General features: G+C 38.6%; 1 protein-coding gene across 4 annotated transcripts in view; it reads left to right on the forward strand.

Annotated features, from left to right (window-relative positions):
- Positions 1–15,658, forward strand: part of LOC126094448 (scoloptoxin SSD14-like) — a 572,643-nt gene that overhangs the window by 533,904 nt on the left and 23,081 nt on the right. For all 4 annotated transcript variants that reach the window (XM_049908841.1, XM_049908849.1, XM_049908832.1 and 1 more), the window contains one exon: positions 12,833–13,082. In XM_049908841.1, coding sequence (XP_049764798.1) covers positions 12,833–13,082 — 250 coding nt within the window. The remainder of the gene's footprint in view (positions 1–12,832; positions 13,083–15,658) is intronic.

The following is a 15,658-nucleotide window of genomic DNA, read 5'->3' on the forward strand; positions in this document are numbered from 1 at the left end:
AGGCAAAGAGTATGTGGTATGCAAATAGAATAGCTAATTCACAGGATAAAATTAAAACCATATGGTCAGCAGCACAAGTTCGCCGATATAAAGTCAGTTCGTAGTAAAAATATTTCTGTTACTGATAAATCAGATATATGTTCAGTATCATTTTCTGATCATTGCTGGTGAATTAAATAAAAATTTAGTTTCTACGGGGAATCGTTTAACTTTCTTGGCAAATGGCTTTCCAAGATTGATGTCTGAAATACTCCTCTGTGATAAAGACAAGGGGGGATTGAGTCAATAATTAAATCACTGAAGACTAAGGGCTCTCATGGTTATGATGGAGTGCCTAGCAGAATATTAAAGTACTGTGCTGCACATGTTAGCCCTGTATTTAGCAATATTTGTAATTTTTCCTTTAGGAATAGTCAGTGTCCTGGACAATTAAAGTACTCAGTAGTAAAGCCGCTTTATGAAAAGGGATAAAGGGATAATGTAGACAATTTTAGACCTATTTCTATGCCATCAGTGTTTTCTAAAGTTATTGAAAATGCTGTGTATGTAAGGATAATTGATCATTTTATATCACACAATTTGCTGTCAAATGTACAGTTCAGCTTTAGAAGTCATTTAACAGCTAAAAATGCTGTATTCTCTTTTCTCTGTGAGGTACTGGATGGATTAAACAAAAGGTTTCGAATGCTAGGCATCTTTCTTGATTTAACTAAGACATTTGATTGTGTTGATCACAAAATATTGCTCCAGAAGTCAGACAATTACAGAACATGGGGAGTAGCTCACAATGGGTCACCTCTTACTTTAGCAACAGACAGAAAAAGTTCATTATTTACAGTGTTCAGAATGACTATGATGTTGCGTGTGAGTGGAGTACGGTCAAATGGGGGGTGACGAAGTGATCAGTGTTGGGGCCACTCCTGTTCCTTATTTATATAAATTATATGCTGTCTAGTATTACGGGTAACTCTAAAATATTTCTGTTTGCTGATGTATTAGTAAAGGATGTTGTGTGCAACACTGGCTAAGTTTCGAATAGTGCAGTTCGTGACCTAAGTTCATGGCTCGTAGAAAATAAACTAATGCTAAATCACAGTAAGACTCAGTTTTTATGGTTTTTAACAGAAAAGTCAACAAAACTGGACGTTTTAATTTCACAGAATGGGCATAGGATTAGTGAAACTGAAGTTAAAATTTCTAGGTGTTCAGATAGATAGTAAACTGTCGTGGAAAGCCCACATTCAGGATCTTGTTCAAAGACTTAATGCTGCCATTTTTACTGTTCGAACGTATCTGGAGTGAGTGATTGTTCAACACGAAAATTAGTCTACTTTGCTTATTTTTATTTGCTTACATTGTATGGTATTACATTTTGGGTAACTCTTCCCATTCTAAAAAGATACTTTTGGTTCATAAACGGGTGGTGTGGGCAGTAAGTGGTGTAAGTTCGTGAGCCTCTTTTCGACCCCTTTTCACGAGTCTGGGTATTTTGACATTGGCCTCTCAATATATACATTCCGTACTGTCATTTCTTGTTAATATTGTTAACTTATTCCCAAGAATAAGCAGCTTTCACTCAGTTAATAGTCGGCAGAAATCAAACCTGCATTTGGATCTTAACTCTGGTGCAGGAAGGTGTGCAGTATACTGCTGCATCCATTCTCAGTAAGCTACCACAAGAATTCAAAAATCTTAGTAGTAATCCAGGCACTTTCAAATCGAAACTGAAGAGTTTCTTCATGGGTCACTCCTTCTATTCTGTCGAGGAGTTCCTTGAAAAATGAAGCTGATTCTTGCTACACTGTTGATTGCGTTTTCTTAAACTTATGGATTGACTTTTTTCAGGTTCATAAACATATTAGTTTTGTCTGTTAGTACATGAAATTACAATGTAAAAGTAATAACACGTTCCATGACCTTGGAGATTTGCTCCTCAATTTGGTCTTATGGAACTTGATGTGCAAATAAATAAATAGGCAGTAAAATAATGAGACACAGAGCCAGGAGGACATCAAAAGCAGAGTAGCAATGGCAAAAAGGGCATTCCTGGCAAAGAGAAGTCTACTTGTATCAAAGATAGGCCGTAATTTGAGGAAGAAATTTCTGAGGATGTACGTCTTGAGTACAGCATTGTATGGCAGACATGGACTGTGGAAAAACCGGAACAGAAGAGATTTGAAACATTTGAGATGTGGAGCTACAGACGATTGTTGAAAATTAAGTCGACTGATAAGGTATGGAATGAGGAGGTTCCGTGCAGAATTGGAGATGAAAGGAATACGCAGAAAACAATGACAAGGAGAAGGGATGGGATGATAGGACATCATGTTAAGACATGAGGGAATGACTTCGATGGTACTAGAATGTAGAAGGCAGAAACTGCAGAGGAATACGGAGGTTGGAATACATCCAACAAATGATCGAGGGCATAGGTGCCAAGTGCTACCCTGAGATGAAGATGTTGGCACAGGAGAGGAATTCGTGGCAGGGTGCATCAAACCAGTCAGAAGACTGATGACATATACATATATAACACACCCAGTGCTTAATTATTGCTCAATGGAATACGTCAGACACCCATGTTCCCCTAATTCTCTTGAGCAATGTACGATGCAATTTGAGAGTCAGTGCCCTTGTGTAGCACGCTCTGTATTAGTCTACAGAGGTCACCATGTGGTATCCCTTCCTATTCTTAAAGGAGAGCCCATGAGAATTCTTGGATAGTCTGTCATGGAATAGGATGACCCTGTCAAGTGTATACCACATATGCACCATGGGGTTTAGGTTGGGAATCAGTCAGCCATTCCATTATTACTTCGTTGTCCAGGTTTTACAGGGCATCCTTGCTGACACCCACCACACAAGCCCTAGCATTAGAAGGAATTCAGGGCCATCACCATGCAGCTGCCACCAGGATCTGTTCGATGTATTGCCTGGTAGTAAAGTGACCGTGGACAACAGCAAGATCCATATGGCATTATAGAATCTTGGCTGACTCTGTCAATTTTATGGAGAACATTTGGCAGGTACAGCTCATCGTGGGTCCCCACATATGAATACAGTCATCACCTTGCGTCAGAGGATATCTGGACTCGTCTGTGACTAACATGGTTCATCAGTGACGAAGTTGCCAGTTGACATGGGGGCAGCAGAAATGAAGGTGAGCTGCAAGATGGTGATGTCACGTCAAAAACCAGAGTTAAGAATGGAAAACACACACACACACACACACACACACACACACACACCTTCTCTCTCTCTCTCTCTCTCTCTCTCTCTCTCTCTCTCTCTCTCTCTCCCCCCCCCCTCTCCCTCTCCCTCCCCCCCCTCCCTGCTGACACTGAGGCCTTTCATAGTTGAACTCCAATAAACACTTGTTATCAAGATGAATTATTGTATTGTGTTGCAGTATGTAATATGCCTACATTCTGTCAGATGTGTTTCATGTGTGGCATAAGTTGTCTTGTGTCATTCAGTGTGTATAAAGTGTAAATTTAACTAGTGAGAAAATTACTGATGACTTAAAATTGTTAGAACATGGTTTGAATGTGGTACTGATTATCACTTTACAGTGAAGCAAGGGACCAGTTATTTGGATTGATCATTATGTTCGGCTGTCAGGTAGACAACATCCTTCTCATAAATAGTTATTGCACAGGTTATTTTATTACTCTCTCTACTCCGTCTCACAGAAGGATCATCGTAACTCAGAAAAATTGTGCTGCATGCAGAAGAGTCTAAGCATCTCCACCATTTCCAGCCAACATTTACAGTGAAAGAGGAGATAATCCAAGTATTACAAAAAGTATGCCACGTGTCAGATATCACATAAATCCCTTCTCATTCCTGTACAATTATTCCTCTCCAGGGAAAAGTACCACTTCATAAGTATTAGCATAGTTACTAAGGAATGGCTGTGGAAACTGGAAAAATTACAAATGTGATGTTCATAGAGGTCTTTACCACCTACAGTACAATTAATCAAACTTGTGGACAAAAAACTATATGAAAAGAATACACGTTGATCTTGGCTAAAGGATGTCTGTCTGCGAACTTCATTTTCTTAAAGATGGAAAAAAATGTGGTAAAAGAAAGAAAAATAGCCTACCACAGGACAACATCTGGATGACTTCAGGATCTTCATGTATTAATGACTGCGCTTTGGCCATGTAGGGCACTGCTTGCAGAAGTTGAAGGCAGGATTACTAAAGAACTAAAATATCTTGAACTGTAATATTTCGGGAACCACCTTAAGTAGAGCCCATAAAAATCTAGATCTGAGCCTTTCATCTTTGCAAGATGCATCTAAAGGGTTCATGTTACACGGAGAAAAACTTTTTAGAGCTCTACAGCAACCTCAAAGTCTGTCAGTAGTGGAAATAATATTTTCAAGACTGTAGATCAAATTGTGGTGCTAAACAGTAATTGCTAAAAACAATAGCGCTAGCAGTTTGTTAGTCTGCCAGGGTATATGCCTCTCCCATCTTGTACAGGTCTCCTCATTCTAAGCAAGTTAATTCTGGGCTTGACAAAACATGAAGACTCGTGACTGGTCCTTAAACATAAGATCTATTCCCCTGGCTGGAGTCACTCAATTGACAATTTCACAAGAGGGCTGCAAAAAGAGATCAAAGTCCTCTTATTCAGGCAATAGTTGCTTTCAGCATTTGACTAACTACCTAAAGGCTAAAAATCAAGATACTGCATCTACAGAGTGATTCAGGATTGTTGACACCAAATACAGAGGTGCGTTAAACTTCCAAAGATCATGACTGGATGTAACGATCAAAATATGGCCATCTCGAAAACTTGACGTCTCGGAATCTGTTTAACAGACTTGAGATAGGAACAAAAAAAGTCACAGCAAATCTCATAAAATGTTGATACCCAGTACCTTCTACCCTGTGCAATCATTTACGTTAAGCTGTCTGGACCTCATCATATTTCCATCCTGATTGCTCCACCAGTGCAGCCTTGTGGACCTCATCTTGGCAACTCCTAATACAGTGATGTCAATGAAACAATGTCCTTTCAGCATAAAATTTGGTTTTGGAAACAATTATCAATCACATTCGAAAGTAATAAGAAATGGTGAGTTTGATTCCGATCATTACCTCTCTAGAATTGTGATTAAACTCTTATCTAATGAAAAAAACAAAACTTGCAAAAACTTTAGAGACTGACTTAATATAACAAATGAATCCCTTTAAAGATATAGAGATGAAATTGACAATGTAACATAATGGGATAGATAAAAAAAATCTATTCACTAAGCAGTGGCACAACATAATGTAAAAAAAGTTTTATGTATGGTGAGCAGATTTTTTTATCTACCCAATTATATTCTGTTGTCAGGATGAAATTAAAATAGCTAAGCATGGCAACTGACCAGAATTATCTGAAGAAATTGATAATGTTGCACAAAAAACCTGTGGGTCAATAAAAATAAAAGGAAAATGTGATGGAATCTAATGTATGTGAAGAAGCTATAATAGCCTGCAATGTCTTGAGCAACATTTTTCACTTTGAGTAGAAGCTTGCTACCCAATTAAATGCACCAAGAAGAAATAATGGGAGAGCTACATCTTATCTTTCATAGTATATGCCTTTCATTCCAGTTCTGGACCAAGCTCCATAGTTTACTGGACTGCCAAAGATAGACAACTTTCCCAAGTCTCATCCTTCGTAATGGTGTTTCTAATCATGCATCAGTCCTTCCTCAGCACCTTGACACATTTTTCGACATTTTCAGTACGTTAGGAGTCATCTCTTTATCCTTTACCCCTCTCCCCTAATCCCCTTCATAACCCTGATTTATATAATGATCCTTCTACCAGAACTGCTTCAGGCCCCTGACTTGTCATGTACAGTCCCAGGCCCAGATTTGATTCATAATCAGATGATTGAATGTCAAAGTGTTCTCTGTTCAAACTGGAGGACCATTGTCATCATCCTGATCCTTAAACTATCTGCTCTCTTGCATGCAGATCTGTCCAGCCCATATACTCTTACTTCTCATTTAAATGTTTCTTATCTCTGGCTTCAATATTGCTTCCTATGCCTAGATTCTACCACTTGCATATACTATCACAATTTGATCAAATTGCTGGCTGATGGCACTAACTCAAGATAGCTATTATATGAATGAGAGACAGATGACACTACTGTATAGGAAGGTGTTCATTTTTTTCTGCATGCTCTTAGAGACTGAAACAGTACAGAAATAGCTTGAAGATGGTTTGATGAACCATCTGCTAGGCATTTAAGTATGAATTGCAGAGTAATCCTGTAGATATAGATATCTGAATGACTTGGTGAATATTTAACTAAAAGAACCCATTATTTTGTACTGGATGGGAATGTTCAACAGAAATGAAAGTAACACTAGATATGCTCCAAGGAAGTGTAATAGAATCTGTAATGTTCTCAACAGATGTGAAAGAGTATTTGCTGAGCTGTTGCCTACAGGAAATATCATTGGAGGATTGTAAAGAAATCCAGAAAGACCTGGACAAAACTTCCACTTGGTATAATGTGGATAAATGCAGTACAATAAGAAATAAACAAAATATTAAATTCATAGCAATGATTCTGGAGAAGTGCAGAGCATCTGCCAAATAAATAGCATCCTGATGCTAGTGAAAGCATTTCTAGTGTCTTAGTCCAGTATTTGGAGTCAAGTAGCCATGACAACACACACTGAATGAATCCATACACATGTTGTTAAGAGTGTAACCAGTCGGCATAGGGAACTTAAATGAGAAGCTTGATATGGAAGGTGCTGTGGTTCATGTGAAAATCTAATTGGTAAATTCAGAGAATCTATACTCAGGAAAAACTGTGTCATTATTCTGGTGCCACCATTGTATATCTCATATAGGGATCATGTGACTAAGAGGAGAGATCAGGACACATACATAATGGATTGTAATCGTGTTAAATTGACACTTCTGAATCCATTTGTAAGGGTGGTTAGCCTACAGCTTCATCTCTGCAATTGTGCTTCAAAAGTTCAACTTCTCTGTAAATGATTCACCCATTTGCAAGCAAAATTTCATGCTGCATTGTTGCCTCCATATACAGCCGTGCGGTTCTAGGCGCTTCAGTCTGGAACTGCGTGACTGCTACGGTCGCAGGTTCGAATACTGCCTCGGGCATGGATGTGTGTGATGTCCTTAGGTTAGTTAGGTTTAAGTACGGTAGTTCTAAGTTCTAGGGGACTGATGACCACAGATGTTAAGTCCCATAGTGCTCAGAGCCATTTGAACCATTTGCCTCCATAATCAAGAATCACAACAGTTCTCACATCCTCTATCCTATCATCACCTCTTCATTCTCATCTCCCACCTTCTTTGTTTGCCATCCCTTGCCAACGCACCAGCCCATCTTCCCCCACTCCTCTCCAGTTTCGCTTCTTTTTTTCCCCACCTCCGTGCCTTGGCTTTCTAGTTCCTGTACATTTCACCAGAGAGCATCCCCTCCCCTCCCCCTGCCACACCCGTACACTACTATCCCTTCCCCTTTCCTGCCCCCCTCCAGATTGCTGCTTCCACCCCATATGATAGTTGTATTCTGGCCCGAGCTGCCAGAATTGGTGGTCATATGTGCATGAGGTGTGCTTGCATGTGTGTATGAATGGAATGTGTTTCTCTTTTGCTGATAATAGCTGTGGCTGAAAGCTTCATGTAAATGTCTTTTAATCCTGCCTTTCTGCAACTTGACATGCACATAGCAATCTCTTTCCCTATGTTGTTGATATTCTTATCAGGAGTTTCCATTATTTGATTTGGTTTAGTGAATTTTTACCACGTCTCACTCAAATAACACTTCAGGAAACAAGCTTTCAACAAAACGCACCAATAAAATTGTGATAGATACAGGACTCCTATGCTACATCACCAGAACACTTCATTGCCACATAGTCAATAACATTTTGTGTGGCGTTCATATGTTAACTCTTGTGTTTCATGTTAGTATGCATAATGAAAGTATTAATGCATTAAAATGATTTTGAAATGATCTAATAGCAAGCTCTACTAGTGGAGAAGATTGACAAAGAGTGGTTATCTCGTGTGAAGATTTTTCTTATTGTACTATTTGAGCAGGATAGCAACGAGATTTACACTCGCACATGTTCTTCAGTTTCTCAGTTGTTAGACGTGCAGATTTGATCAGCAAAACTGGCTATTATAATGAGTTATCTTTGTCTGAAGACACAGTGTGCTAGTTATTAGGCAATGTAACCACTGTGACCATGAGGATAGATATGTGAACACAAAGTAGATAATCTTCACCAGTTTATTCCCAAACACAGCTTATAATAAAATGCACATGACGCCAATCTGCCATAACTGCCTCTCTTGCCCTAACCCGAATAACTACAGACTTACTGAGAGTTGTCACTGAGAGATTAGAAAGACTGACACTTTGTGTGATTCTCAGCCAGTTAAGCAGCTACTTCCCTGAAAGTCGGCCATTTTCAGGCGTCCAATTACCTGGGGGTGGAAGTGGTCTGTGGCGGGTGTCCACTGGTACCAACACAAGTAGTTGGTCAGTATTTCCAAGATGGTGTCAGCTACACTCATGTGCACATGCTTTAATAACTATCAGCAGACTCTTACACTATTATAGTTTCCCAATTTGAATACTCTTATTCAATTACTGTGAATAGGGAAATGTCTTTCCACATAAATGATGCTTGTTTCCATTAATGAAGCATATTAAAGTTTAAATTTGTTGGCTGCAGTACTGATGAATGTATCTTACAACCAGACGTAAGAACAGATGTAGTAAGAAAAAACTATTGACTTCCTTAAAGGATTTTCACTTGGTTGTAAGTAACCAGCTTAAATCATAGAGAAACTGTGATATTTAAACACATTAGTCCAAAATAATTATGTATCATATACAGAGCAGAAAAGTGTTCACCAATAACTAGAATAATCACTGATATTAGAGTTGATAGGGGCATGAAGTAATTGTCATTTATCTTGAGTGCTCAGTCATCTGTCAGGAGGTGCTTGAAAAATAATAGAACATAAGTACATTGTAGGTATCTGAAGGAGGGAATAGTCAGTCATTAAAAATTGAGGATTGAGTACTGATAAAGACAGAATACTGAGATGAAGATTATAATGGAATCCAAACAATGAGATTCAAATTCTAGGTAATATAAAAAAGTAATGTTGTTATCCAGGGACAAATGATAAATTTGGATTTGTATGAAGATGAAGATGTTATTGATAGGAAAAAAGTAGAAAAAAAACAAAGGTAGGAATTCCTTAGACATTAAGAAAAGTAAAGCATGGCCAGTCCTAACAAAACAGGCTAGTAAATAGACAAGGTTGTATGATAAGCAGAATGAAGATGTGGGAGGAATGGGAAAGGAGTGTTTCAGTAAAGGAGAGACAAACAGAAAGTGAGAGAGAGAGAGAGAGAGAGAGAGAGAGAGAGAGAGAGAGAGAGAGAGAAGAGAGAGATGTTGTACAAAAAGTATTTGATGTGTATCTGTGTTACAGTTCTTACCAGATATCAGAGACTTTAATTCAAAGGGAAAAATGTAATGGCTATCGGTACAAATAAGATTTTGTCCATAGCATTTCATCCTGTATGAACGTTGGACAGATGAGCTAATTGAATCAATATGCAAATGGACAGAGCATCCCATCTTCACATACATTTTGAATTTTGGTGAGCAGGTATTAGAATGCGATAGGTCTGGGTGATAAATTTTGCTTATAGGGTGGAAAGATGTAAATAGACACACAGGAGTGAAATTTGTGTGCCATTGGTCACAGGTTTAATGGGTGTTGTGTGCCTGCTGTAATAGTTTCGGAATATGTAACCCACAACAAGAGAAAATAGTGTACTAAAAGCTATTTTTAGGGGTCCGTGCCTCAATCTGTAAAAACAGGAGCCTTGTAGGATCACTCTGTCTGTCTGTCTGTCCCTCTGTCTGTCATACTGTTAAGCCCCCCCTCCCCTCCCCTCCCCTCCCCTCTTCCTCAGGGACGGGTACACGTATAAAGTTCAAATTTATTTCACATATTAATGTCTACGGTCACTTGGTGGAACAAAAATTGTAAGCTTCTAAGTCAATTCAATCAAAAGATATGGCCCTTTATGTCATATATTTGGTATTGAGAAACTCTCATCAAAACCTGTGGGGTACTTCCCGTTGACCTAGAATCATGAAATTTGACAAGGCGCAAGCTTTTGCAGTACAAGTAAAGTAAAACAAAATCTGACATTGTTGAGTTGTAATAATATCACATAAAAATATCTTTTTGCCATTGGAACATACATTGCATTCATCATTTTAACTGACGGTACTGATCCTCCATGGTACACACATCAGGTCAGATCGCTGTTGCAGAAGCAGCAAAAAAAGCATGCCAAATGTAAAAGAATGCAAAATCCCCAAGACTGGCAAAGTTTTACAGAAGTTCGAAATATAGCATGTACTTCAGTGCGAGATGCTTTTAATAATTTCCATAATGAAACTCTGTCTCAAAATCTGGCAGAAAACCCAGAGAGATTCTGGTTATACATAAAGCACACCAGTGGCAAGACGCAATCAATATCTTTACTGCATGATAACAACAGTGAAGTCACTGATGACAGTGCCACTAAAGCAGTGTTATTAAACATGTTTTTCTGAAACTTCTTCACCAAAGTAGACTAAGTAAATATTCCTGAATTCCAATCAAGGACAACTGCCAAGATGAGAAACATAGAAGTAGATATCCTCAGTGTCGCAAAGCAGCTTAAATCTCTTAATAAAGGCAAGGCTTCTGGTCCAGACTGTATACCAGTCAGGTTCCTCTCAGAGTATGCTGATACAATAGCTTCATATTTAGTAATTATATACAACCACTTGCTCAGAGAAAGATCCATACCTAAAGACTGGAAAATTGCTCAAGTTACACAAATACCCAAAAAAGGGAAGTAGGAGTAATCCGTTGAATTACAGGCCCATATCACTAATGTTGATTTGCAGTGGGGTTTTGAAACATATGCTGTATTCGATCATTATGAATTACCTTGAAGAAAATGATTTATTGACACATAGTCAGCGTGCATTCAGAAAATATCGTTCTTGCGAAACACAACTTGCTCTTTATACTCGTGAAGTAATGAGTGCTGTTGACAGGGGATGTCAAATTGATTCCATATTTTTAGACTTCCAGAAGGCTTTAGACACCGTTGCTCACAAGTGTCTTCTAACCAAACTGCGTGCCTATAGAATATCGCCTCAGTTGTGCGACTGGATTAACAATTTCCTGTCAGAAAGGTCTCAGTTCGTAGTAATAGATGGAAAGTCATAGAGTAAAACAGAAGTAATATCCGGCGTTCCCAGAAGAAGTGTTATAGGCCCTCTATTGTTCCGGATCTATATTGATGACATAGGAGAAGATCTCAGCAGCCGTCTTAGATTGTTTGCAGATGATGCTGTCATTTACCGTCTTTCTAAAGTCATCAGATGGCCAAAACGAATTGCAAATTGGTTTAGGTAAGATACCTGTATGGTGCGAAAAGTGGCAGTCGACCCTGAATAAAGAAGTGTGAAGTTATTCACACGAGTACTAAAAGAAATCCGCTAAATTTCGATTACATGATAAGTCACACAAATCTGAAGGCTGTAAATTCAGTTGAATACTTAGGCATTACAATTACAAATAACCTAAATTGGAATGATCATATAGATAATGTTGTAGAGCAAACCGAAGGCTGCGATTCAGTGGCAGAATACTTAGAAGGTTCAACAGGTCTACTAAAGAGACTGTTTACACCATGCTTGTCCACCATATTCTGGAGTACTGCTGTGCAGTGTGGGGTCCGCATCAGGTGGGACTGATGGATGACATTGAAAAACTACAAAGAAGGGCAGCTCGTTTTGTATTATCGTGAAATAGGGGAGATGGAGCCACAGACATGATATGTGAATTGGAGTGGCAGTCATTAAAACAAGGGTGGTTTTTATTTTTCCAGTGGGATCTTCTCTTGACATTTCAATCACCAGTTTTCTCCTCCGACTGCGAAAACAGTCTGTTGGCACCCACCTACATAGGGAGAAATGATCATCACAATAAAATAAGAGAAATCGGGGCTCACACAGAAAAATTTAAGTGCTCGTGTTTCCCGTGCGCCTTTCGAGAGTGCAACGGTAGAGAGACAGCTTGAAGATGGTTCATTGAACACTCTGCCAGACACTTTATTGTGAACAGCATTGTAATCATGTAGAGATGTAGATCTGTCAGAAGCATAATAGATGAACACTACTGCATGCACACTTGCAGAGTGTAAAGAGGAATGAATGTTCCACAGGCATTTGGAGGAGACTGAGAATATTGAGGATGTATCATTCTTATAGGATTCTTCACTTTAGGAATCAGCTGAACAACTTCAGTGAGTAAAAGCATTTACAAGACTGGTGGCTGGGTAGTTTAAGGGGGAAAAAAGACTAATTCACTTTAAAGAGAGAGCTATGGTAAATCTGAGATATTGATAATCAGTGTTGATCTGAGGAATGGTGCAAGAAGTACAAAACAGCAAATTGATAGCCATTTTGTAATGTATTTGATGTTAAAACAACTTGTCTGTGCATTTATACTCAGTGGCAGTGTCTTTGGCAACAGTAACAAACTATACACATGAACCAATTCAGAGTTGCTTCTGCTTAACTGCTAGATAAATGAAATCAGTTGTCATTCATGTAATGCACTGTACCTTAAAGAAATAAAAATTGCCATTATGTCCATTTGTTTTTTAACTCTAGTTTTTGTTTTTAGCTTACTTTTGCAAATTGTAACTAGGTTTACATCATTCTTAGGGCTGTGTGGGAGTCACCTGTGACAGCAGAGCTTCATGGAAAGCATACCTTATACAGTGTCCCTCCACCTGGAAGTGGCATTCTCCTGGCATTCATACTGAATATCTTAAATGGGTACAACTTCACAGCATCAAGTGTTTCAGATTTAAATCAAACTATAACAACATACCACAGAACAGTTGAAGCATTTAAATATGCTTATGCACGCAGAACAGAACTGGGAGATCCACACTTCCTCAACATTAGTCAGGTAAGAGCAGTCCATTATTTTCAATCATCTTAGCCAGCTTATTGTGAGCAGTAAACCCTATTCTTTAAGTACTATAGCTCTGTGTGCGCCTTAATTCTTGGATTCATCTTGCTACTATTTAACAAGAAATAGTAATCACTACTTTTTTTAAACAACAAACAGAAAATGAGTAAAGACGACTGCTTGCATGAATATGTTGTGATGTCACTTAGACTATCTTTCACATTTGTCTTGAAACGCTCCTATAAAATACAGTATGACTTATTCAACAGAAGGTGATGAACCTAGAAAAGCACAAACTGAGGCAGAATCTTTAGTAGTGTGGTACTGATTTACCTGAATAATTAAGAGTTGCCAAACATGTCATTGCAAAAAAATTGAATACAGTTTTAATGCAATTTTATTGTTGCAACCATTGTTATGTCACATTGTACTCATTACACTATGTCACACTGTACTCATTACATGCTCTAATTATAAGTCATTTTGGACTATTCAGTTTTTGAAAGCTATAATTCAGAAATTTATGGTCATTGTGATTCACTCAGCATTGCAACTTGCAAATTGACAACATGATAAAGTATGTTTGTATATAAATGATGCAGGTAAAGGGACTAATCAGGTATGTGACTTCCAGAATGTTGGTCTGGATTGTGAGGTTCTTTATTGACTGCTTTTATAGTGTATGTTAAATCAAACACGGTAGTTGGCTTATAAACTTGTACAACTGGGTGGGTCTTGGCTTTCTATCTGTCTAATCTGTGATAATGTATTCACTGTGCTGTACCTAGTAACTTATCTGCATACCAATTTTTTATTCGTTATTAGACTTACTACTGCATTACCACTATTTGGTACTTCACCGATTCTCACTATGTCTAACATATCCGTTCTCCTTTTCAAATTTTTTAACCTACTTACCTGATTAAAGGATCTAAGGTTTTATGCTCTGATCTGTAGATTGTCAATTTCCTCCTTAGTATTCCATGCCCAGAGATCTGAATGGATGACTATTTTACCTCTGTGAATATTTTACCCATGAGAACGCCATCATTTGACCATACAACAAAGCTGTATTCCCTCATGTTAGTAATGGCTTTAGTGTCCCTTTGCTTTAAACTGTTTGCAGTGCTAGTACAGCAAAGCTATGGTGGCTGATGTTAAAAGGTGATACGTCACATCCAAACTGTTGCTCCCGCAACTACTGGAAAGGTTCCTGCCCCTCTTCAGATATCACACATTTGCCTGTTCTCTTCCCAGATACCTCTCCATTGTGGTTGCACCTTCAGTATGGCTATCTGCAGTGTCTGTGGTTTGTGGGGCAGTATTGTGTTGTTTAAATTCCAGAACCACTTGTCATCCAAGTTCTACAAATAATTCTTAAACTAATATAACCTGAAATGTGTCATCAGTGTAAACATATTGAATCAACTATCAGTGGGCAATGACATAGAGGTATCCATTTGCTCAGAGGATATTTTGCAGAAAAATTTCCCATCTCCAGGATTCATGGAAATTAATGCTGGGTTGGGGAACAAATGACGTAAGTGGTATTATGGGTAGTGGATGTAGTGAGTTGCGCTGTGGACATCCACAAGGTAGACAAATTCAATTCATTTGCCTATTAATGCATTGTTCCATCTTTGTTGTGGTCATCATTTAACTAGCTAGCTAGCAATGGAAAATCAAGCAACGTTGAATACAGGGTGATAAATGAAACCACTTCTTTAGTTTACCTGGACTTAATCTCCAATGACCTAACATGTTAAATGAATGCCTAGCTAGCTCGGAAAAGTGAGGTTTAGGAAAAGGTGAGAATGATGGAAAAGTCACAGAGAACCCTGAGTCATGGAGTCATGGGAGACTTACTGGACACGATGAGAAAGAAAGACTGATGTTTAGTGACTGGACTGGACAAGATCTGAAAACCTGAGAACTTAGTTAGAAGATGGGATAATAAGCAAGACAGAGATTACTGACAGAACATCGTGCAGAAATTAATAAGAGTGGAATGCTAAGTGCATTATATATGGTAGATGTGGGGGGGGGGGGGGGGGGGGGGGGGGGGGGAATAAAGATATAGAAAACTAAAAGTGAGTGGAGAACAGAATAGACACTGAGAAGAAATGCTGAGACTGAATATATTAATGTAAATGAAGGCCAGACTGGGTGTCAAGAATTAAAGGCATGTTAAATAATCAGTTCCCACCAAAGAAGAATAAAGATGGCATGTGTGGTTAAAACAGGCCCCAAGTTCATGTCTGTCATGTTGTCGAGCATGCTCTGGCAAAAAGCTATCCTAGGTGAAGTGGGCAAAATGTCAGACTGAATGGGCCTAATTTCAGGGCATAGTTTTAGGAAGTCATAGCCTTGTTAAGGTAGCTGATTAGTACATTCAAGATCAGGACAGTATTGAGTGACAAGAGGTGGCCTCCTAAATTGTTTTGTGGAGGGATCAGCAGTACCAAGGTTGGATGTTATGGTCTGGGGAATCTGCTTTTTAACTAGGCTGTTGGGGCAAATATGTCCAGTGAAAGCTGATGTGAGAATAGTTGTGTATTTTTTGCAAAGAGTAT

The sequence above is a fragment of the Schistocerca cancellata genome, chromosome 1, assembly GCF_023864275.1.
Source record: "Schistocerca cancellata isolate TAMUIC-IGC-003103 chromosome 1, iqSchCanc2.1, whole genome shotgun sequence".
NCBI lineage: Eukaryota > Metazoa > Arthropoda > Insecta > Orthoptera > Acrididae > Schistocerca > Schistocerca cancellata.